This window comes from Poromitra crassiceps, assembly GCF_964638095.1.
Source record: "Poromitra crassiceps genome assembly, chromosome: 6".
In the NCBI taxonomy this organism is placed as follows: Eukaryota; Metazoa; Chordata; class Actinopteri; order Beryciformes; family Melamphaidae; genus Poromitra; species Poromitra crassiceps.
In genome coordinates this window covers 24899004-24925863 of record NC_139627.1, presented here as the reverse complement: position 1 = coordinate 24925863, position 26860 = coordinate 24899004, and the positions used below count along the sequence as shown (strand labels likewise).

General features: G+C 43.6%; 1 protein-coding gene across 2 annotated transcripts in view; it reads right to left on the bottom strand.

The window, feature by feature from the left end:
* The window catches only part of LOC310779052 (LIM and senescent cell antigen-like-containing domain protein 1), a 69570-nt gene that overhangs the window by 41351 nt on the left and 1359 nt on the right, over nt 1-26860 (bottom strand). The window contains exon 1 of one of the 2 annotated variants that reach the window (XM_083639547.1): nt 3675-3791. The exons of the other annotated variant lie outside the window; for it this stretch is intronic. Coding sequence (XP_083495673.1) covers nt 3675-3775 — 101 coding nt within the window. The 5' untranslated portion in view covers nt 3776-3791. Of the gene's footprint in view, nt 1-3674; nt 3792-26860 lie in introns of those variants that run through there. 2 annotated transcript variants of the gene reach the window in all.

Sequence of the window (26860 nt, the reverse complement as noted above, 5' to 3'; positions counted from 1 at the left end):
ATACAAGAATCCTAAACAAAAGTCACACAAAAAGCTATCATTTCCACTGGTAATATTATAGGATTATTATGATTACATTGATACTATAGGTAATACAACACCATTATGTACCCTAAGGTCATATTCATAAACTCAACTCGTTATTGAGGAAAGGATAAGACAATAATGTCTACATTTAAGACGTTGTGGGAAGTTCTGCATGCCAAGGGACTTTGGGAATGAGAATGAGCTGGAATTAGAATACCGGTATGTAAAACCAATGAAACTGGTTGAAAACATTTGAAAATGCACATGGGATCATCATTACTGTAAGTCAGATCTTAGTCAGATGCAATCATTCTTTGTATGCAGAGTAAACAGAGGAGATGCAAGCAATAACCCTGATGTTAACTCTCAGCCACCCATTGCTAGACAACCAGACTACGAACCAAACTACGAACCAAACACCCCCCCCACACACACACTGTGTCAACAGCAACCATGGCAACACACACATGAGGGCTGCTTGGGCCAAAACATATTTCGTTTGGAAAGGGAGGGAGGGTGTAGGACACACACACACACACGCACACGCACACGCGCACGCGCGCACACACACACACACACACACACACACACACACACACACACACACACACACACACACACACACACACAGTGAAATGACTAAATGAGTGTGCAAACATAACTGGTGACTAACATTTCCTTTGTTTGGCTTGTTTTGTTCCCGACGTCCCTTCACCCTTTACTAACGCCCTGACCTCATCGTCCAGTTCCTGCTGTTGTGACGGCTAGCAGAGTGAGCTAGCTGTTGTGACGGCTAGCAGAGTGAGCTAGCTGTTGTGACGGCTAGCAGAGTGAGCTAGCTGTTGTGACGGCTAGCAGAGTGAGCTAGCTGCTGTGATGGCTAGCAGAGGGCTAGCTGCTGTGATGGCTAGCAGAGGGCTAGCTGCTGTGATGGCTAGCAGAGTGAGCTAGCTGCTGTGATGGCTAGCAGAGGGCTAGCTGCTGTGATGGCTGGCAGAGGGCTAGCTGCTGTGATGGCTAGCAGAGGGCTAGCTGCTGTGATGGCTAGCAGAGGGCTAGCTGCTGTGATGGCTAGCAGAGGGCTAGCTGCTGTGATGGCTAGCAGAGGGCTAGCTGTAACTGAGTAACTGTCAGTAGAATGTGGGTAGATTAGTACCTCTTTCCAGGGCTGCACAGCCCAGCGTGGGAGAACATGTATTTCACCGATGAGGGAATCAAAGTTGATGAGAGAAGTGTGTGTGTGTGTGTGTGTGTGTGTGTGTGTGTGTGTGTGTGATAGATACCCTTTTGCCACGGGCAGTTTTGAGTGTGCCGAGCTAAACCATATTAAAAGCAATTATTACAATTAAATTAGGTTAAAACGCAAACCGGAGTCAAATTCCTTGTATGTGTACATACTTGGCCAATGAAGCTGATTCCGGAAAGCTCTCCACTAACAAACTAATGGAAGGCCCTTTTATTGCGAAGAACTTATAGGAAATGCAATGTTTATCCACCCTCTTGGCTGCAACTTTTTGACCATTAGTGACTAGTCACAAAGCCATCCATGCTGCCGCTGCTTTGCAAGCCAAAACAAGCGCGTTGTCATAAAAGACACACCTTTAAGTGGGTAGCCCGTTTGTAATGGAAATGAAAATCCCAGCCGTGCGGCGCCAGGCCAGGCCAGGCCAGGCCAAGCCAGGCCAGGCCAGGCCAGGCCAGGCCAGTACATTTGCATGGAAAAGTCCCAAGAGAGGGAGGAAGGGGAGGGGCAGTGTGTATCCTCCACTCTGCGACAGTTTCTCTCTACTGTGGTCGGGGTCACCTCTAAAGAGAGAGCTCCCTCTCTGTCTGCATTCCTCACATTACACAGGCCTGTAATCACTGCAAGATCTCTCACACGCACGCATGCACGCACGCACACGCGCGCACACGCACGCACACACACACACACACACACACACACACACACACACACACACACACACACACACACACACACACACACACACACACACACAGCAAAGTGTGTTTGTATGAGTTTGGGAGAGGCAGGAAAAGACACTCCAAAACTCAGTGCCGTTACGTGTTGTGAAAGCCATATTGCAAAACACTGTACATCTCGTACAGCTGCTCTATTGCCGCAGGCAGGCCGTGCGACAGAGAGACATTCAGCGTTAACTACCGAAATATTTGCTGTGCAAATAGTCCAGCACACATCTCCTTATCTCCCCTGGTCTCTACACTGCACCCAGAGAAAGGAGTGTTCTAGGTTAGGATAATGGTTCTGTAATGACTCAAACCTCCTGTGATTTGTTAAAATACACAAATGAAACCTAGCTTAGTGCTAGTTCCATGTTAGCAGCTGATAGCGTCTTGGCTAATAAGCTGTCCAGATTGCTACAAAGCAAAGCCAGCCATCAATGGTGACCGGCTATACAAACAAGCAACAGTCACCACATTTTCAAGGCTTGAATAGCCACCGGAAAATGTAACAATGACAAAACACAATAAAATCACTAATAATAGCCCACTATTACACACAGGCTGTCTCCAATGGACATAGTCACAGTGATGTCACTCATTGGTTTTTGAACTCCCGTTTTGAAGCCTCGAGGTTGGCATTTTCACTGTCGCCATCTTGGTTATTGGAATCTGGATGAGAAGAGCCACAGCGCTGCCTGCTATTGGTCTGTGATCAGCGAGCTGCACGATCACTGGACAGGCGACCTGTCAATCACGCCCCAAAACACAGTCTGCTTTAACGTGTATTATAAATGGAACTCTAAATGGAACCATACAGTAATTTACAAAATGAACATCATGCTGAGACATTTCTTGTAAGACAATACAAGACAATTGAGGCTGAGACAATTGAGGCCATAAACTCATTAGGAAAATGTTTACTGAGGCCATAAATCAAGTGAGTTGTACGGTCATTTTCCCATTCACGTCCATGTAACTGGACTTCTTTTTGCAGCCATTGGAGTCACCCCCTGCAGGCCATCCAAAAACATGCAGATTTAAGTTACTTCTGCATTGGCTTCACAAACAGAGCTATAGCTCATAGCCCCTTGCTATTACAACTTAACAACTAGCAATACTGCGAGCACACACTTAGCAAGGCATACTGCATTAATGTTCCATTCTCAACAAAGGATTAAGACCACTTCCAACAAAAAGTCCAGCAAACAATACACAAAATCTCACCTTAGATTGGAAAAACAAATGAAGAAAGACAAATGAGAGACTGTACTTTTAAATGACATCACTGGTCCAGAACTGAACTCAAATCAAGTCCCAATAACTGTCAAACTAAATGAATGACTGCAAAACTGTTTACAGTTTTCAGATATACTATTGATTTTGTAATGATACAAAGCTGGTTGAAAATCGGCGGAGTGTTCCTTTAAGTCAATTTCACCAGTCGGTGAAATTATATGCACTTCTATATTTGATTACAATGTTGCAATGTTACACAGCTGTTAGTGTTTACACACTTGTTTATTCTACTATATCTTTAATTGTACTTACATTTTGGCTTGTTTTTATTTGTTTTCCATGCCAATAAAGCCCCTTTGAATTTAATTGAGAGAGGGGGGGGGGGGGGGGGAGAGGGGGGAGAGAGAGAGAGGGGGGGGGGGAGAGGGTGAGATAGACAGACTTACCTGAAGCTGTCCCTAGCCAGACTGCCATAGCTGTCTGGTCTCTCCTGTCTTCGCCTGTACAGGTCTGAGTTTGACAACTCCTTCAACCTCAGAGAGTTCATCTCTCCTTCTCCTCTCCCCTTCTTTACCTCCCTCCCTCCCTCCCTTCCTTCCCTCCTTCCTTCCTCTCTGCTGAAAGAACTCCGTTTCACAGTCGCAGGAATAATCCAAAGATGGGCTGTGTGTGCATGTTCGATCCAAATGAACGTTCAGTCGAGTGCCTCTTTTTGCCTCTCTCTCTCTCTCTCTCTCTCATACACCTACAGGGCACACACCCCAAAGGAAGGGGACACACAAACACACACACACACACACACACACACACACACACACACACACAGGTGTGGTTTCACAGTCAGCACACCTATCGGCTGTGTCTCGCTCCTCCTCCCTCTCCCCAGGCAGCTAGAGAGAGCATGCCTCAGAGAGAGAGAGAGAGAGAGAGAGAGAGAAGCAATACATTGCCCTTTTTGTCCTTTACCTCCCCCTCTCTGTCTCTATTTACCACCTACTTCTCTCTGGCTCATTCCTGCACTGTTGACAGATCAGCGTGAGAAAGAAGAGTGAAAGAAGAGTGAGAGCACAAACGTGTGAGAAAGAGTGATAGGAAACAGTGGTGGATATACTTGAAAGCCACACTTGAGGAAAAGTACAGATATCGTAACAGAAAATGACTTTGATATCATTGGTAGAAGTTAAAGTCACCTATTAGAATATTACTTGAGTCTAAAGTATCTGATATTTACTGTACTCATCAAAGTGATCATCTCAAAGATTTTCATGTAAATAAATATCTGTTAAGTCATGATCTATCTGATACAGAAGACCTCATTTGCGCAATGCAAATTGGGGGCGGACACAAGCGCATGCCTGTGATAATTGTACTGGGCATATGCTGCCACATGCCAAAGCAGGCGTTTCAGCGCTAACATGTGGGGATGGAGATGGCATTACCCTATTGTCAGCAGCGTGCAATTACTTTGCGCAAAGTCCGTCCCCTTCCGGTTGGATCCTATGATCCCACATGAGCGTCTTAAAAAAAAGAATGGTGGTGAACGGCGAGAGACAATACTTTTTAAAATCCTGTTTGAATTGTGCCACGGGGTAAACACATGTTTATCAATTTAAAAGATAACTTTGCAAGTCAAGAAAGTCACAGTTTGTGGTAAATCTGTGGCACTATAAGTTATAAATCAGAAAGACCATGCGCGCACAACCAGACGCATAAGTGATGTCTCTCCAGCCAGGCCATGTTGTTATTGGTGTGACGTATATTGTGCGACACAAGAGATGTAGTTGATTGAGCGGTTTCATACAAAACTAAATGTTACATTTCAGTTTCAGGCTTTCTTGACATACCCGTATAGTTATCTTTTAAATTGACAAAATGTACATGTGGACCTCATGCACAATTCAAATCACCACCATTCATATTCATATTTTTAAGACCTACCTTGGTACGCATGGTGAGGCAGGAAGTGACGCTATCTATCTATCTATCTATCTATCTATCTATCTATCTATCTATCTATCTATCTATCTATCTATCTATCTATCTATCTATCTATCTACTGTATATACACACACAGTATATATATTATGCAGAAATACACACGCTATTGCCTATTCAGTGTATTTTAAACTTGAAAGAGCATCTCCAGGATCGCTCTCCAGTCACCAACAGTTCCTCAACAACAAGCTGTTAAGAATCAGCTAAATGTGAATATATGAATAATGCATCACTTCACAATGTTCCATGGGAACAAGAGATCCACACTGTTTTACTGAGAAAGAGACTTCTGAAGAATCCAGTACCCCCCACACACAGCAGATCTTCCAGAACTAAGTGATAAAAGATGAGAACCTGTGATGTCATCAAAGCAGACATGCAGGATTGGTCAGAAGACTGTGGAGACAAAGCCAACAAGCAGCTCACACACTCACACACACACACACACACACACACACACACACACACACACACACACACACACACACACACACACACACACACACACACACACACACACACACACACACACACACACACAATTTGATGTATGTTTACTGGGCAGTGGTGTAATGTAACAAAGTATTAATATTTAAGTACAGTACTTAAGTATTGTTTTGGAGTATCTGTACTTTACTTGAGTATTTATATTTCTGTCAACTTTCACTTTTACTCCACTACATTTCCCAAATAAAACGGATACTTTTACTCCACTACATTTCCCCCAAGCATCTTAGTTACAAAGTAAAATCAGAAGAAATTGGGTAGCAAGTGGGTTTGGCGAATTAGTGTCCCTAGTTTGCAAGTTACGTTAATCACGATCCACACTCCATCTCAGTTGGTGGCTGTAATGGAACATAACATTGTTTGCCAACAGCTATAAGACTCAAGAAGAAGAAGAAGACTTCCACTCAAGCTCAGTCATGTATTTTGCTCGGGTTTTTAACAGCATAAATGCGATCGCCAGAAATCCCTTCAAAAATCATAAAAGTGGTGTTCATTTGTGAAGATGATCTTGCTGAACACAAAGTTCTAAAAGTATCATAAACTTAGGTTAACCACAGACCTGATTTCCTAACCTTACGAGGCAGCTGGATTTGCATGAGATCATGAGATCAGGATCACATCAACTGGAGAAATTTGGTATAAGAGGCATTGTTCATGACTGGATTAAAAGCTATCTGGACAGCCGGCAACAGTTTGTGAAGCTGGGTGATAATTAGTCTCTTAGAACAGACGAGTTGGCTTCCGCAATTTTCAAATGCTTCCGCCATACCGTCTGTACTTCGTGGGGGAGAATCATGCACCAACCGGAATGGGAAGTAGAAAGGCGGGTTTTCCGCTCATTAGTCCAATCAGAATCGCAGAAAGGCGGGTCTTCCGCTCATTAGTCCAATCAGAATCCAATATGCCGCATTTTTCGTGGACACGTGTCGTGATTGGTCGGATTCCGTCGAACTTCTTTCCTGTCTGAAGGTTTTTTTCCGAACTTCCTTGTGCATGTTCTGGGGGTGTAACGTACAGACTGTATATAGCTGCATTCGCCGGATGTAGATGAGACAGTCTGTTTTAAGAGACTAGGTGATAATTGCTCATCTTGTTTGGACATTGCTTGCGGTGTCCCCCAGGGGTCAGTATTGGGGCCCAAACTGTTTATTTTGTATATCAACGATATTTGCCAGGTATCCCAGTTGTTGAAGCTGGTACTTTTCGCTGACGACACTAATATTTTCTGTTCTGGTAATAATTTGAAACAATTAATAAAAGACATAAACGAAGAATTGGACAAATTGAAAATATGGTTTAACTACAATAAATTATCATTAAATGTGAGCAAAACAAAATTTATGTTATTTACCAATCACAAAGTAATCACACAGGTGAATATAGAAATAGATGGGGTTATAATTGAAAGGGTGCACGAAAATAAGTTCCTAGGGGTTATAATGGATGATAAACTTAGTTGGAAACCACATATTAAACACGTACAGTCCAAAATGTCAAGAAGCATTGCAGTCATAAATAAAGCAAAACAGATCATAAGTCACTCCACACTCTCTACTGTTCTTTAGTCTTGCCATATATACATTATTGTGCTGAGGTTTGGGGGAATAATTATAAAAATTCATTGCAGTCACTAATCACTCTCCAAAAGAGAGCAATAAGGACCATACACAAGGTTGGCTATCTGGAACACACTAACACACTATTTTTACAGTCAAAATTATTAAAATTAACTGACATTGTATCATATCAAACAGCAATAATAATGTACAAGGCAAGAAACAATCAACTACCAGAAAACATACAGAATTTGTTTCGGGATCGTGTGGGGGGTTATAACTTAAGGGGACAATATAATTTCAAAACTCTCAGTATACGTACAACTATGAAAGGTTTTTGTGTTTCAACTTCTGGTGTGAAATTATGGAACCGTTTGAGTGAGGAACTAAAGCAATGTCCAAATAAAAACCGGTTTAAAATATTGTACAAAAATATGATTTTCACAAGGTACAAGGAGGAGAGGAATGCAGGAGTGTTACACTGATTTTCACATGGTGGTGGTGGTGTTAGATTACATGTTTTATGTATGTAAGTATGTACCGTATGTATGTACGTATGTATGTCTGTCTGACTGTATGTTTGTATGTATTTACATACATACATACATAAAAAAGAAAAAACTTTTTGATAACTATATAGTTACATTATTGAATACGATGTATGGGATAGTGTATATATGACAACAATTATTGTCATATACGGTATATACATAATTGTGTAGTAATGTATTACTATATGACTAGTGTTTTATGTATGTATGTGTATATGTGTATGTATGTACATATACATGTATATATATTATGTATATATGTGGATATTTCTATAGTATGTGTTGTTATACAAGTATAAATATAATAATTTAGTATTGTGGAAAAGGGGTGGGAGTTAATAAGTTATACTTCTTCTCACTCCTTTTCGAATATGTCTATATTTGTTACCCATTCATCTTTATTTCATAATACTATTTCAATCGACTTGTTAACGTGTGTAATTTTGAAGGCCCCGTATATTGTCTCTGTTTTGTTTACATACATATTCGAAATAAACATGACAAACAAACATGACAAATTCAATCTTGCCACGCTCCGATCTATTGGTGAATCTGAACCATCAGTGGTTTACACCAATCAACGTCCTGTGAGGCAGCTACGGGCGGGCTTTAGGTGTGACGCCAGCCAGCGAGAGCAAGCCCGTGAGACGTGATAGACAGATGGTTCACTTTACTTTACAATCATCTGTATTTTTCATCCAATCACCGTTATTTTTTGAAAGTACCTGCCCTTTCCCGAGCAACTCGTTCCCAGATGGTTATGTGAAAACAAACCATCTGGCAACGTCAGATTACTTATTTCAGGCATCTAACCAAAATCCCGAGACGAGGGAACACTTATTTCTGGGTTTTAGGACAGGTTCTCTATTTGGCTTATTTCTGTCTTGCTTCAACTTGATTAATGCAAAAGACAACAGCAGAAAAAAATATTAATTAAGAAAAATGTAAGAAAAATGATTCAATAACTTGTATGCTATACTGCTCTGAGTACACACACACACACACACACACACACACACACACACACACACACACACACACACACACACCATCATACATCGTCAATTGCTTGCCTTAACCTGTTCAGCATTCCACATCAGTTTGACTAACACACACACGCGTATGCACGGGCACATGCACGCGTGCGCAAACACACACACACACACACACACGCGCGCGCGCGCACGCACACACACACACACACACACACACACACACACACACACACACACAGGCACACACACACACGCACACGCACACACACACACAGGCACACACAGGCACACACACACACACACACACACACACACACACACACACACACACACAGGCACACACACACACACACACACACACACACACACGCACGCGCACACACACACACACACACACACACACACACACACACACACACACACAGCACCTGCCACAGTGACTCACACATACATGTATTCCTATAGGCCAATATTTCCTGCCATGACAGGAATGAGAGAGTCACTCTCGTGCAAAGGCTGCTTCAGCTTGATCTGTCGACTCCTGACGCAGCTTTACCACTCAATTTGATTTCAAATGAATCCAATCAGAAGTAAATTTCTCTCTCTCTGGGTAAGCAAGCAAGCAAGCAAACAAACAAACAAACAAACATGGAAATCCTTTGTCATACAACAGTTAAAAATTCAAATCTAGACTGAAATGACTGAGAATGAAGGCTAGGCCTGTTTGTGTGTTTTAACTTATGTATTGAATTGAGAGGATGGAAAGTGATTAACCCCTGATTCTGATCTACAGTATACTGTGAGTTTGTTGTGCAATGTGTGTGATGAATGATGATAGCACTAGGGTTCATCCAATGTGGGATGCTGAGGCACGGTGGCTCAGTGGTAGAGCTGTCGCCTCACAGTCAGAAGGTCCTGAGTTCGATTCTCGCCTGGGACACTGTGGGCGCTGTGGTTGTGTTCCCCCCCATATCTTCAGTGCCTACTGCCCAGGTGGGGTATCTCGTCGTAAGGGCCTTTCTCTCTGTGTGGAGTTTGCATGTTCTCCCCGTGCTCCCCCAGGGGGTTCCTCCGTATATAACCCCCCCACTAAAAACATGCAGAAGATCAGATCGTCATTGCCATCCGACCAGTGACGACAACACCCGAAGTTGGTCCCCGGGCGCTGTACGAGAAAGCGACCACTGCTCCTGGCCTGCCCCTCGGAGGAAAGGACATGCCTGGATGGGTTAAATGCAGAGGACACTTTTCACCGGCCACCGTCAGCATGAGTGTGTTGTGGCCGCATGCATGTGTTGTGGTGTTCGTGTGACAATAAAAGACGGGGCTTGTCCCGTTACGAGAGTTTTTACGAGAGTGAAGGCCAATATCAAGACTGGGACTATCTAATAGGCAAGGTTTTTGTGCTGTTGGGGAGCCAAGGAGGTGCACTGTCGGATTTGGTGCAAATTGGACAGGCGAGGTGACATGTTCAGTATTAATAAACATTGACTACACAAGCGGACAGCAAGCCGCTAAGCTCTGTCTAGTGATGTAACGTTCATCTACGGCTCTTTGGCTCGAACGAAGGGAACCGAGTCGGTCCTGAGAGACGTTCTTTTTATCGTTGTGGCCGAATTACAGTGTAAACAACCGGCTCACTGGCTGTTTTCTCTAGCTGCTTGTCTAATCCAGAGAGGTCTGATGATCGCAGCGCATCCCCTTCCGCTGCCAGCAGGGACTGTAGGATAGGCTTAGCTGTGCCGGTGCACGCTGAAACTGACTGGGGTGGGCGGAGTCAGCGCTTAATAGGCCGCTGGGTGCATAACAAGTGCAGCCTTATATATTGATATACTCTACTAGTAGCAATGTAGATGGTGTTGCCCAGTAGGCACAAAGCAATACAACTGCGCCTTTTACTTTTAATGATGGCGGTGTCCAGGTGGTTTGCAGGACTTCCCAGATGGTTTCCAGGACAACCTGCTCATGAACTTCTCCGGATCAGAACCCACCGCCATGCAGTCCATCTAGTTTAATTGTTAAATTAATTAATCAACTAATTTAACAATTCCACAATGGCTCACAGTCCAGGATTTCCATTCAACAGGTCATTTATTGTCACATACGATTCTCAGTGCACAGCCTCTCTGCTTCACTTACCTCACTGCGCTAACACAGCTCCAGTGCTAACTCAAGGACCCCATGGTGGTCCTCTGACTGCTTAACTGAAAATAACATTCACATCACAACAAGTTATTTTGTCAGAATAAACAGAGATCACCTCCAAAGATCCCAAAGATGCGTGTCTCGTCTTCACAACACAACACCACACATACATTAGACTCAAGCGGTTACATGCCCTCCGACCCCACAGAGGCCCCCTCTCAGCCCCTTGCCACTTTTTTGCATTTTTCAAAATGAGTTGGGCTCAGACAGACCTGAGGGTGAAGTTACACTTTACCTCACTTTACCTCAGACCTGAGGGTGAAGTTACACTTTAAGAAACTTTGAATAAACAAGTGGACAGCATTATGTGCAGCAACGGGGTGAACGGGCACTGCACTAGTATTCCAAAATGATATCTCTATAAATGAGTTTATTGTTCAGTGCAGAATGCAGGAATGTGCTGAGTAGCTGAGGCAGAGATCTGTCTGCTCGTAAAAACTCAAAACGGTGCATATGCTTGTACGCACACACAGTCACACACACACACACTTCCAACTGAAAAGGAAGGGAAACCCACTCATCCTACTCACTCCAGCACCAACTTCTATTCCACATGAATACACTGCCACTGTGTGGACAACACAGGTACTACAGTCAACTGCCTTCTGCAACTCAGTCAGTGCAAACACCCTAACAGCTACGACTTGTGAGTCTGTGTGTGTGTGTGTGTGTGTGTGTGTGTGTGTGTGTGTGTGTGTGTGTGTGTGTGTGAGTGCGACTGTGCGTGCGTGCGTGGACATATTTTGCAAGTGTGATAGCTTGAAAGTTGAAACCGAGCAAGATGTAGTCACAAAACTTTACAGGTGTGTCGTTGACATCAAAATGAAGGCAAAGTTAGAAAATGGGTGTGATTCAAACAAGGGCTCCACCCCCCTCCACTTGACCCCCCTGGCCCACATTGGTTTGAAGCCACAGGCTCCACCCCCTTCCACTTGACCCCCCTGGCCCACATTGGTTTGAAGTCACAGGCTCCACCCCCTCCACTTGACCCCCCTGGCCCACATTGGTTTGAAGCCACAGGCTCCACCCCCCTCCACTTGACCCCCCTGGCCCACATTGGTTTGAAGCCACAGGCTCCACCCCCCTCCACTTGACCCCCCTGGCCCACATTGGTTTGAAGCCACAGGCTCCACCCCCCTCCACTTGACCCCCCTGGCCCACATTGGTTTGAAGCCACAGGCTCCACCCCCCTCCACTTGACCCCCCTGGCCCACATTGGTTTGAAGTCACAGGCTCCACCCCCTCCACTTGACCCCCCTGGCCCACATTGGTTTGAAGCCACAGGCTCCACCCCCCTCCACTTGACCCCCCTGGCCCACATTGGTTTGAAGCCACAGGCTCCACCCCCCTCCACTTGATCCCCATCACAAGCTAACCTGGCGAGGCAGCTGGATTCTCACGCATCTGATCATGAGATCACGATCACATGACAAATCCATCTTGCCACGCTCCAAACTGTTGGTTCGAATCTGAAACACCAGTGGTTTGCACCAATCAGCATCCTATGAGGCAGCTACGGGCGGGCATTAGGTGTGACGCCAGCGAGAGTGAGCGATGGTTCATCCAATCACCTGCCAGGTAATTTTTTGAAAGTGCCTGCCCTTTGAAACGGTTTCCTGAGCAACTCATTCCCAGATGGTTATGTGAATCTGGGAGCATCAAGTTAATTGCAAGATGGTCTCTAGTTGTAAATGGTTTGAAATTTAGTAATGTATATATTTAGTTTAATGTATATTTGGTTGTTAAATTGCTGTTTCTTGGAGACCTGGAAATACTTCCACATCATTTTCAAAACAATGTGATTCACAAGGAAGTCAACATTCATGACTTCTGCTTAACACATTGTAACTGGTACAGTAGAGTTGTGTTGTCTTAACCCCCACGTGCTCTATTCTCTCTATTATATACTTATTTATCTCCCGTTGTCATTTGAATATCCTATTTTGCTGCTGCAGTGGTCCAAGTTTTCCCACAGGAATCATACAAGTTTCATTTGATCTACTTCACAGGAAGCTTCCTCTCAAAATATAAAAGAGGAAGTCTCTATGAACACACGAGCTGTTGATGATTTGCATCCTCATGGGAGACATTTGGCCTAACTGTTAAGCCACAGTCCAGAACACATCTATTTAGCCAACAGTCTCAGAGAGATTAAGCTCCGCCCTAAAGTCAGCTACACTGTCAGGCAACAAACGATCACCATGTTGAGTGGAAAATCATAAAAAAGGAACATTACCTACACAATCTAATAGGTGACATTTTGGATTTTGTCTTCATCTTTGTTGTTATTAAGCACTCAGTGCTGGTGTGTTTCAAGATGTCAAGATTCATTGTAATAGCCATTAGCCATAGTGAGTAATCAGATTACAAATGAGGAATTTGACTTTGTGCAAGTCTGCAGCGCAGCGATCACATCAACACTCCATTTACCAGAGATCAACTGTCAATCAAATAGTATGGGCGGAGCTTGGATTTTCTGTTGATGCAGTTTGAGTTTCTGTAGGTAGGTAGCGCTGTTTTCTTTGTCTGTTCTGCATGGTGGCTATCACCACTCTCTTTTTTTCCTTTTTTTTTTTTTTTTTTTTTTTAACAATATAGATGTACAAAATATGTCAGACAGACAATCACACATCAACATACTTAAGAGCTATAAACAAACAAATGAGTAAGACATAGAACAATACAATAAAATAATTAATGTTTACAAAGACAACTTGACATGTTAGAATAAAATAAAATAAGGACAGACAAAATGACATTAGCAAAAATCAATTTACAGGGGTTACATCAAATATGTTTCGGTAATATTCTAAGAACCTGTTGCTTTTTTTATTGTTTACAAGAGCAAGCGAATTAAGCAATGAGTTGAATTCAATCAAAAAGATGGGGAAAGCCGGCCGAGTACCTAAAAACTTCTGTTTATGAATAAAGAATTTTCCAAATAAAATAAAAAAATTTACAACATAGCTTAGAGATTTGTTACTTGTATTGTCATAATAACAAATAACATCTTTAAGAGTAAAGCAGTGGGTGACATTAGTGAGATTCAAAACATGAGAATTTAAATCGGACCAGAATCGCATTGTAATGTTACATTGGAAAAAAAGATGGATCCAAGTTTCATCAGCTTGTCCACAAAAGGAGCAAGAGCTATCAACATCCACATATCTGCAGATTATAGAATTTACTGGATAGATTTTATGTAAAATTTTGAAATGAACTTCTTTGACTTTGTTAGAAATACAAAACTTGTGAGGTAGAAGCCATGCTTTTTCCCAGTGTATATCTTCGATGTGTGAGTTCCAAAAAAACTTTCCTCTTGGGGTTATTTTGTTTTTACTTTGGAAAATATTACGAATATGTTTATTATCACATTTCTTATCCCTTATGTTGATGCCATTCAAAAGCAAAATAGATGGTACCGCTGGGGTGTTATCTCCACCAACAGATAAGTGACTTTTGATAAGATGGATTAAACCAGAGGGAATGGCTTTGATTACAGAATTGTATTCTTTAAAAGGAATTGGAAAGTCATGCCTAGTCATAAAAGGCTCATAGGGCAGTATAAGACCCTGTTCATCAAAAATTGACAAAATGTTTACAATATTTCTTTGGAACCACTTGGGATGAAAAAGAGATTTATTCCTAATAGTTATATATTCATTATTCCATAAGAGTGTTTTATGAGGAGAAAAGTTGTGGACGTTTCCTTTTTCTTTTTACAAACAAACCGAAAACATAAAATGCATCACTTCCTGTGCTCCAGAGGATTTTTTCCAGGGAAAAGCTACCCAACATTTAACAGCAAAAGTAAATCTTTCATGAACTGGGCATAGGTTCAATCACTATTGTGCTGCATAAACTGGTAATACAGTAGTACGTGGTAACATGCACATCCATGTAGGAACATGTCACAGACTCCTGTATGCATAAATAAATTTAGTTTTGCCCTCTGAGTTGCGACCACGAGACTATTACCCTGCGTTCGCACCATGGCGAAAAAAGCTTCACTCATTTGACCGCGCGACTTATTGGCCAAAGTAAAAAAAAAATAACTCAAGTGAACGGGCGATAAGGCGAATATTGCGACGTTCACGCCGCAGAATTTTGTGTCATTCACACCTGGGGCCAAACGGTTGGCATTGACTAATATGTATGTAATCTTGTTGCGTGAATTTGCGAGAATGGCCTTGGTGTAAACGCCCAGTTAGATGCATGGATCAGCCAACATGGAGAGCTTCCTAAGGGTAAAACATGTAACAATCGATATATCACGATATCTGTGTAACTGAAGAGGGGGGAAATACCCCTAAAAAGGCCAAATGCAGGAATTATGTATTCATTCACAGAATTGGCATGAAACAATGTACACCAAAGTGCAGACTGCATAGTGCCTCTTTAACACACACTGCATAGCACCTCTTTAACACACACTGACTGAAACTTGTCCATGTGTGTGAAGTTAAAATGATTAAAGGAAGGATATGAAATAATGCCTCACTAAAAAAAACGCAATCTGTACAAATTAGGTTTGGAGTAAAAGAAAAAAGAAAGAAATACACATTTCAGGATAAATGTCACAATGGTATCAAGATATCGTATCACAATATGGCACCACCAGTGTATCGATAATGTATCTATCGCAAGAGGAAGTATCACGATATATTGATATTTTGTCCCACCCCATTAACCAGTTAAAACAACAGCAATACCAATAGAAATACTGAAGCCAACTTACCAAAGTGTTGAGTGTAGTCCCTCTGCTGTCACTGCAAACACTCACAACTACTGCTATCTCTCTGTCTGCACCTACACATCACTTCCTGTGTGTGTGTGTGTGTGTGTGTGTGTGTGCGTGTGCGTGCGTGTGTGCGCGTGCATGCGTGTGTGTGTGTGTGTGTGTGTGTGTGTGTGTGTGTGTGTGTGGTGAGGGTGTGAATGTTTATGTCCACTTGTGCCTATGTGCCAATGTGTGTTTGTGAGAGACGAGTGTGAAGCCAAAACACCAAGTTCTAGTCCTGTGTGTGTGTGTGTGTGTGTTTACTCCCAGGCTGGCATTGGACCACACAACAATGACCACACATTATAGTGTTTGCATGGAAAGTCAGCCATTATCGTAGGCCGCGTGTCTGTCTCACTGCAAAAAAATTAATTAAAAACAGCCATTTTGTAGGATTATCTACAGAAGTAAGATAAAATAAGCTTAGATGAAAGATGGAACTGGGCTGTTGCAGCGGCAAAAAAGAATAGGAAAAGGAATACTGAAAACATTAAATCAATTAATGCTTTGACACTACAGCATTTTTTGTCTAGTGTGTCTCTGTTAGCTTTTTGGTTATTTTATTAATTGTCTGTACTGGTACTGTTTACTGTTGTCATACTGTCTGTCAACTTTTGTTACTGTAACTTTCTGTCTGGATGCTGCTTGAACAGGTCACACTTGAAAATGAGATCCAGGTCTCAAGGTGATTCGCCTGTATAAATAAAGGTTAAAAAAAAAAAAAAAAAAAAAAAAAAAGGCATAGGAGTAGGAATGCATTGATGGCATTGTGAAAAAGTAAACATAATGGTATGGTATGGTATGGTATGGTATGGTGTTTATTCTTAATCCCCGAGGGGAAACATGGTTTGCCACCAGAGCGAGTACAGATACATACAAGAAACAGTAACATACAGCACAATAACAATAATACAGTAGAGAGAGAGAGAGCCTCACAATGCAGAGCTAGAAGTGTTCATTAAAGAATTTTACAGAAGCAGGAACAAAAGATCTTCTAAATCGCTCAGTAGAGCACCGAGGCATCAAAAGCCTATTGCTAAACGAACTGCGCAGGGCATTAAATACATTAAACAAAGGATGGCCTTCAAAAGAAAGAATAGAGTTAAGTTTTCTCCTTGTTCTCTTGGCTATAATCATCTCCAAGGAATCAGGGGGAAGGCCAATCACTGAGCCAGCTTTTTTAATCATTTTGTTTATCCTATTTCTATCCATGACTGTGAGGCTACCCCCCCAGCACAGCACAGCATAGAAAAGGACACTAGCTAGGATACCTTGGTAGAACACATGAAGAAGTGATCTGCTGATGTCAAACGATCTAAGCTTCCTCAAGTGGAAAAGTCGAGACTGGGCCTTCTTGAACACAGAATCTGTGTTCTTCTTCCAGTCCAGCTTACTGTCCAGGTGGACACCGAGATACTTATAGGACTGGACTATTTCTACCTCCAACCCTTTAATTATGACAGGGGAGACTTCTGCCTTCTTCCTCCCAAAATCAATAACTAGCTCTTTGGTTTTTTCAACATTGAGCAGTAAAAAGTTGTCATCACACCAGGAAACAAATGAATCAATCTCCTTTTTATAGGCCCGATCGTCACCTTTGTTGATGAGACCAATAAGAGCAGTGTCATCAGAGAATTTCTGCATATGACACATGGCCTCACTATGTCTGCAGTCCGCAGTATAAAGAATAAAGAAAAAAGGAGCTAAAACTGTTCCTTGAGGGGCTCCAGTTTTTGTCCAGATGATATCTGATACAGTGTCGTCCAGCCTAACAAACTGAGGTCGAGGCACAAGATATCTCATGCACCAGGCGATGGTTGAATTATGCAATTTATATTTAATCAATTTGTCTCCTGGTCCATAGGCTACTGCTCGTCTAGTGTAATCCAAGTCTCCAGAAGCCCTGAGATGCCAAGTTGACCATGTCTGTCTGTCCCACTGATGATGTCATCATTGATTCACTCGGTCGTCCAAGGTGGACGTTTTTGGTTAGGTTAGGTTAGACCACCAAAATCTGTTTTTATTTTACTGTACATCCCAGAACATAGCGCTAATGGCGTTAGCATTGTCCATCCACATACTGTTTAATGTTAGCATTTGAGCTAACGCTATTGTAACAAACCATATCCAGGATGCACATTGCACATGCAACATTACTAATCTTACTGATTAATATGACATATTTGGGTGATGCAATGCACCCCTTCAAATTGCTGTAGCGGGTCATTTTAAAGCTAGAGCAAAGTTTCTGGTGTCATCTGAATGGAAAAATATAAATGTTGGTATAATAAACTATAAGGCTGGCTTTACACGGTGAAACTTGCACGCAACTAGTTGCAGGTTGCAAGTTGCATGCAACCCAATTTCCATGCAACTTCACAGTTACACAAAGCAATTAAAAAATAATCAAGTCTCGTGCAACTTGGCAGTTTCTTCCAGCAAAACTAGCTAGCTAGATTGGTCATTTTTCATCTATTGTATGGTTTTCTTGTTTTTTCAAGTGAGAATTGTCATTCTGCATCTTTGTATCGTATTTCATATCGTTTTCTCGCTGGAAAATATCAATTCGGACTCGGAGGTGTTGTATCGGTTTTTCTTCTGGCACTGGCTGGCTGGTTGGCTAGCTAGCTAGCTACTTTGTTAGATAAAATATGGCTGTCCCGGGCCCCGAGAATAGGAAGAGAGCTATTAGTGCATTAATACTCATGGATATGTTGGAGGAGGAGGAGGAAAAAACACAACATGAAAAAAAAGTTAAACGTATGTGGGTGAAGGACTGGCTACTTAAAAGACGTACCAGTGGATTGTTTCACACTCTTTTCAAGGAGCTTGATCCAATGAGCCTCCGGTGAGTGCATTGTTATTATTTTTCTCAAATTTATTGATTGATTCAAGGAAAATAAATAAATAAATAGCTCGTTGTTGCCACCTTGTGACAACAGTATGAAATTGTAGCTTCATATATAGATAACTGATTATCATTAAAACATATATAGCATAGCATTGAACAGTTATGTGATCACTATACTTCACAACATGTTAATATTATTATTTTTAACCCATGTAGATCCTGGCTCCGCATGGATCAGAATACATTCATTGCTCTGGGATGCTAATCAAACATCTGAAGTTCGTTGCGGGTGTGACCATGTACGGCCGAGTTACAAACCGCTTTCTGTCTGGCCAGTAGGGGGCGATCTGCCTATCACTCCAAATTGTCATGTAGATGTGTTCCGGCTGGGATGGTCATCAAACATGTGAAGTTTGGTGCGCGTGTGAGCATGTAGGGGCGAGTTACAAACCACTTTCTGTGTTGCCAGTAGGGGGCGCTATGACTATAAATGGATATTGACATAATAGATGTCTACAGGCATGGACACTTATGCATGACACGTTTGGAGCAGATTGGACAATCTACAATAAAGTTACTCCAACTTCCTGTGTGGCCAGTAGGGGGCGCTCTGCCTATAACTCCAAATGGTCATCTAGATGTCTTCAGGCTGGGATGCTCATCAAACATGTGAAGTTTGGTGCACGTGTGAGCATGTAGGGCCAAGTTACAACCCACTTTCTGTGTTGCCAGTAGGGGGCGCTATGACTATAAATGGATATTGACACATAGATGGCTTGAGGCATGGACACTTATCATGCATGACAAGTTTGGAGCAGATTGGACAATCTACAATGGAGTTACTCCAACTTCCTGTGTGGCCAGTAGGGGGCGCTCTGCCGATAACTCCAAATGGTCAACTAGATGTCTTCAGGCTGGGATGCTCATCAAACATGTGGATTTTGGTGCGCGTGGGACCATGTCCGGCCGAGTTACAAACCACTTTCTGTGTTGCCAGTAGGGGGCGCTATGACTATAAATGGATATTGACATATAGATGTCTTCTGAGACTGCGCACTGATTCAGACAGCCAGAGCCTATGTGATCAGCTGACTGGTTCTCAGCATTTTGATTGGCTGTTGCATGAAACTAGTTCCACAAAGTTGAGCGCTTTGCAACTGTTGCGGCTGAGTTTCACAGAAGTTTCAAGTGAGTTGCAGAAGGATTTATACCATGCAATTCATTTGCAACTTGGTTTCACCTAAGTTTCATGCAACTAAAGTTGCGTGCAAGTTTCACCGTGTAAAGCCAGCCTTAGGATTACCAGTCCTTTTCATCAAATTAGTAGCTATAATTGTGAGTGATGGGGTTACAGTAGGCTACTGGTGGAAGTGCACGGTCACAATCTGGCCCTCTGGTAGCGAGGACATTTTTTTGTGGCCCTCTCTATCATCAAAGTTGCCCATCCCTGCCATAGATAGAGAATGAAGTGCAGAAGGGCGCTGGCTTCTGAAATACAGTACACGTCTTGTCGACACAGCCCCTAATTGTGAAAATATAGCGTTATGCGCTGTGGACCAACATTTCTTATTACACAATTTGCTGTGGGACTGTGTTGCGCACACGCGTGAGACGAGTGCATGCACATGCGTGCGCACACACACACACACACACACACACACACACACACACACACACACACACACACACACACTTCCATGGAGGAACAGCTGTGGGCAAAATAAGGTCATTGTACATTCTGTTGCTTTGTGCTTATCTGTGACAGACAGACAGACAGACAGACAGACAGGCAGGCAGGCAGGCAGACAGACAGGCAGGTAGACACACTCACACACACACACACACACACACACACACACACACACACACACACACACACACACACACACACACACACACACACACACACACACACACACACACACACACACAGGCAGGCAGATAGACAGACAGACAGACAGGCAGAGACAGGCAGACAGACAGGCAAACAGACAGACAGACAGTCAAGTCAAGTCAAGTCAAGTCAATTTATATAGCCCTAATTCACAAGCATGTCTCAGAGGGCTTCACAGAAAGTATGTCTAGCTAATTCTAGCTGACACAACAGTAACAAGAATATACAGAATAAAGATAACATTTGAACAATTGATAATATAGAAAATATAGGAATGAGGGGAGAGCAGAGGAGAGAGCAGGAGAAGGGAGAAGAGCAGGGGGAATGTGAGAGAGTGATGGGGTGGGGAGGGAATGGGAGATGCTGGAGGGTATAGGAGGTGGGGAAGGAGCACGAGGAGAGAGCAGGAGAGGGGAAGGGAGGGGAGGTGTGGGGGAGAAGAGAGCAGGGGGAGGGAGGAGGTGGGGAGAGATTGAGCAATATAGACGGAGGAGGGGGGGGAGGAGGGGAGAAAATAGGAAATGTGGAGGAGGAGAGAACAGAGAAGGAGAGATGAGGGTGCAGGGGAGGGAGAGCCAGGGTAGAGAAGCAGGGGGAGTGTGAGGGAGGGAGGAGGTGGGGAGAAAACGGGAAACGCGGAGGAGGAGGGAACAGAGAAGGAGAGACGCAGGGGGAAATGCGGAGGAGGAGAGAACAGAGAAGGAGAGGTGGGAGGGTGCAGGGGAGGGAGAGCAGGGGGAACGCGAGAGGAGGAGGCAGGGGAGGGAACAGACCTCTCTGCTCCCTCCTCCCCCACACCCCCCCCCCCCTCCCCCCCCAGAGAGGACAGAGAGGAGGAGAGAACAGAGAAGGAGAGGTGGGAGGGTGCAGGGGAAGGAGTGCAGGGGGAATGTGAGAGAGGGGAGAGGACAGAGAGGAGGAGAGAACAGAGAAGGAGAGGTGGGAGGGTGCAGGGGAGGGAGAGCAGGGGGAACGCGAGAGGAGGAGGCGGGGGAGGGAACAGACCTCTCTGAGAGGACAGAGAGGAGGAGAGAACAGAGAAGGAGAGGTGGGAGGGTGCAGGGGAGGGAGAGCAGGGGGAACGCGAGAGGAGGAGGCAGGGGAGGGAACAGACCTCTCCGCCCCCCCCTCCCCCCCCAGAGAGGACAGAGAGGAGCAGAGAACAGAGAAGGAGAGGTGGGAGGGTGCAGGGGAAGGAGTGCAGACAGGCAGGCAGGCAGGCAGGCAGACAGACAGACAGACAGACAGGCAGGCAGACAGGCAAACAGACAGACAGACAGACAGGCAGGCAGGCAGATAGACAGACAGACAGACAGGCAGGCAGACAGGCAAACAGACAGACAGACAGGCAGAGACAGGCAGACAGACAGGCAGAGACAGGCAGACAGACAGGCAAACAGACAGACAGGCAGGCAGGCAGGCAGACAGACAGACAGACAGACAGACAGACAGGCAGGTAGACCCATAACTGACAATACATCACATGCATCCTGTCATACACTACAGATCGATGCACCATATTGGATTTTTTTTTCAGATATATTTTCCAACTCTTTTGGCCAATTGCCGATACTGATCCCGATATATCCACACATTTATTCCCACCTACAGTAATTTCATAGAACATCAAGTTCTCAAATGTTGTTGTCTCAACTTCTTACATTTCAAGAGCATCAAGGTCTTGTCACAAGACCTCAGCATGGAGACCAGGCCATCCTCTGAGCTCCGGTTGTATCAACAGTGGCCACAGAGAAACATGTCATGTGCTGGAATGCATGAAAAAACCTGCACTCTGCCAGGCTGCAGTGTCCAGACAGACTACTGCTATACAAACCATATTCATCCTAGGCCATAATTAAACCCCCATTATGTAACTTTTTTTTTTTACTTAAAGGGATAGTTCGGTTTGTTTGAAGTGGGGTCCTATCAGCTAGCTTAATTAGGTACAGTGTTCTGGAGGCTGGGCGCATTGTGGAACGAGACCGCGCACTCAGCGCAGCAGCCAAACCAGCCTTTTCTCTGTAAGTACGGGGGGTCAACAACTAAAACGTAATTTAGCCACCTAAAACAACGCCCACCTAAACAAATTGATATCCGTGTACATGCACGCTCTATTTTGACAATTTTCAGCGCTTTAACAGCAGTTTCATTCGGCACTGCTTTTTCTCCCAACCGTACAACTACCGTATTCCTCCGCTAAAAGCCAGCACAGAGCACAGAGCCGCGGTTTACAAAACAGGAAGGCTTATAAGAGAGATAAAACACTGACTTACATTAGAGACAACAAGTCACCTGGCCTCTCTGGTCTGGGACGTTTTCCACAATTTATCCTGGGAATGGTGAAAAAGGTCTGCAAGGCACATCTCTCTTTCTGCCTGTTCACTCTCTGCAAAAGTTCCTCTTCTGTATTCTCTCTGGTTCATAATTGTATCCGCTTGTCACCAAGGTGAATGGCATATCATCCTCGCTATCAAAATCACTCATATTTTCGTTCGTGTATTCTATTTGTTGTGTCTTCACTAACAAACCGGGAGAAATAAAATACCCCCAAATAACTGAAAAAAAAGCAGTGCCGAATGAAACTGCTGTTTTGCGGAAAAGTAAAGCGCTGAAAATTGTCAAAATAGAGCGTGCATGTACACGGATATCGATTTGTTTAGGTGGCCGTTGTTTTAGGTGGCTAAATTACGTTTTAGTTGACCCCCCGTACTTACAGAGAAAAGGCTGGTTTGGCTGCTGCGCTAAGTGCGCGGTCTCATTCCACAATGCGCCCAGCCTCCAGAACACTGTACCTAATTAAGTTAGTGTATCGAACTAGCTGATAGGACCCCACTTCAAACAAACCGAACTATCCCTTTAATACTGTATAACAGCTTTTTAATCATTTTGATGGTACAGTGACTTCTAATAGGGAGAATAGTGGCTCTGTCATTGCCACACTGCCCTCTGAAGGCCTGTTCCTGCACTGTGGATTTTTGACGTCTGCGTCCTGGATTGGCAATGTCAATGTGGCAGTGGCAAGATGCCTGGAACTTTTAAGTCAATTTCCTGCACAGCGCCTTCAAATTTAGAGTTTTCAGCTGACAAACTAATGGGATGCTTTTATTGTGAAGTATGTTTAGCACCTTCAAATTAAGAGTTTTCAGCTGACAAACTAATGGGATGCTTTTATTGTGAAGTATGTTTAGGATGTGAAACGTGTTTCGCTTGCTAGCTTGATTAGCGGCACGATCAGCTACTTCTCTTACTGTAACAAGTAGTTGAGACAACAACATTTGGGGCTATTTGGAGCTATCCCCCGCAAGCTAACCAGTTATAAACACTGCAGAAAGGTTTAGCAGAGTAGAGAGTACAAGCAGAAACAATCAAATAAAGCAGATATCTGAACGTACAAACAGGGAAGTCTATCATTTAGGTGGGAGCACAGTTTGTTTCCCTAAATCCAGAGCAATCTAGTAAGAGTGTGGCGCCAGCGGAGGTCCAAAATGCATGACTCATGTAGCCAATGAATAGCCAGGAAGGAGGCTCGCGCCTCGCGCTACGTTTGAATGCTAAAATAAAGCTGATAATATACAATTTGATTCTTTAAACGTCTGACGCTTTCAAAGTACATCACAAACGGTCCATTTTGCTGCAACTCAACAGCGCTGCTTAATCCAGAACCTTACTTCCGGGAACTGTTGAGAGTAAAAAACTGGTCCATTGGAGTGAATCGAGATGTCGCAACTCTTCTATTATACGACTCTGCCCAAATCGAATAGAGACCATCTTGCGATGGGATCACGCCAGATGTGACGCCCGTGACAAATAAAGCCCCTTGCTTAGACCACGCCCATTTTAGAACTCGACCTTCATTTTGATGTCAACTACACACCTGTAGATTTTCAGGGCTGCATCTTGCACGGTCGTATTCGCAAAATCTGTCCACAGACAGACAGACAGACAGACAGACAGACGACATATAAACCACGCACGCACACACACACACACACACACACACACACACACACACACACACACACACACACACACACAAGGTGAGAAGAACACCAGCCCCCCTGTCGCAGCTGGTAAAAACGGCAAGGGCTTCACTGAGCAGAACACACAGTAGCATTTACACTGCCTGATCAGCCCCTCCCTCCCTGTGTGCGTGTGTGTGTGTGTGTGTGTGTGTGTGTGTGTGTGTGTGTGTGTGTGTGTGTGTCTGCGTGTGTGTGTGTATGTGGCTGGGTGTTTGGGTCAGGAACATTCCGGGTCAGGGAGGAGCTGGCTCTCTGGAGACTGGCAAACTCTACTTTAGGCTGTTTTTCACTTTTCTGTCGATCTTCAAATTCTTTATTATCTTTCTGCATGTATACGCGTTATACCGTTTTAACTATATCGCGATATCAAGCAACCACAGTTAACCATGATGTACCATAAGCTTTTACCGTAGCTGTAAACAGTTGATCAGTCAATATCCATATAATCTTGTTGGTATGTGGCTAAATGGTCCATGGACGTCATGGTAGTAACGTCAGGAGATGGTTCAGACAAGACTGCCAATTAACAGTGGAAACAAGAGTGACTAATGCTGATGTTGCTATGTTGTCAAAGTCAATTAGTAATCACATGAAATAATTGTGATCTTAACACATTCACTGCCAGACGTTTTTTTTTTTACTGTAGTTAGCTTCAGCCAGAGGGGTTTTTTGAGGATTCTGGCTCATCTTTCAAGACCCGAGGATTCTTTTCTGCTAAGATTTTGTGAACACACAATATCTCAAAAGAACTAATAGAATGTGTGCTTTCTCTGTCTAAAAGAGTTAGTTTGTAGAGTTAGTAGTTATGTAAGCATTAGCAGTTGAATACAGCATGGTTTCAGCGTCAGAAAAATTATTCAGAGATAAACGGCTTTTTGTGAAATTCGATAGAACAGTCACTTTAACCATTCATTTTTGGCATCAGTAAGACGTCAGACATCTAAACAATAGTTTTGAACAGTAATTTCCTCCCTAACAGCAGGAAACCCCCCTCTGCTTCCAACTCCTCCCTCCGTGGGCGTTCTTCTTGGCTGCAGCGGCCGTCACAAGCTTGTCACCAGTCTCACTGCTTTGCTGCTGCTGCTGCCTGTCTGCGCGGCCGCTGTTTGAGGAAGTCTGGATGGACTCGCTCGCTTCTTGGAGTTTTGGTTGAGAGCTTTGATGAAGCTTTTGCGATTCTGGTCATATTTATGCTGCGTGTTTCAAAGTGTGTTCCACCTGTAATCTATTATGCAAATTTGCAATCCCGCATCGCCAGCAATCAGCCCGAAAACGAAAGCGTTTTCCCCCATCCATTTTCATGAGAATGGCTGCTTTTTGCTTGCCTTCCTCTAGTCAGGAGAGCACTGTCGCCACTTAGTGGGTCGGTGGAATGGGTTGTAAACGTTCGGTGGCTCCAATAATTATATAAGAGATGTAAAAGGGTTAGATGCACATCCCACGGTCAAATTTTTTTTTTTTTTCATTTTTTTGACGGAGTAATACGTCAGTGGCAGTCAACCGTTGGATTTTTTTTGACGGAGTAATACGTCGTTGGCAGTGAACGTGTTAATATCAGTCAAAAATAATCGCGATTATGATTTTTGCCCTAATTGAACAGCCCTAACTCTTATTCATGTATATATTGTTTTGCAATGTTGTGATTTTGTCTTTTAGATATTGTCCTTTTATGTCTGAATATTGATATGATGGCTATGTTGCATACTTACACCTTACCCCGCTAGCCGGGCGCTTCTGGCTCATACGAGCGCATTAGTGCCCGGCGAACGTCACACATTTTCCCATTTTACACTGTGACATTTTCACGTCTAGGTCTAAATGCCGGCTCCTACCTGAGTCTTCACGTGAAGTGAAGACGCTATCCGATGTAAAACATCCTCTTCTTTTAATGACACCTAGTTGTTGCATCCAAATTGTTGCATAGAATCCACTTTTCTGTCTCTCAAAAACCGAAAAGCATTTATCTGGCGCACCGCTTCTTCTTCTTCTCTGATCTGAAGCAACCCGGAACAACGACTTCCGGGTTGCTCGAGGTGCACTAGCTTTTACCCCACTAGCCCGGCTAGTGGGGTAAACTTACACCCAGTGTGATTGGTAAAGGTGTCCATCTCAGGTCCAGTTCTGTTTACTCTATATAAATAATATTTTACTCTCATCTCCGCAATATAATGTCCAAAATGCGGATTATACAATTTTGTATAGTTTTGGCCCCGCCCCTGCACTGGCTGCTGCAAGTCTGCAGACTGCCTTTGATGCATGTGAGCGGTCTCTTTTTG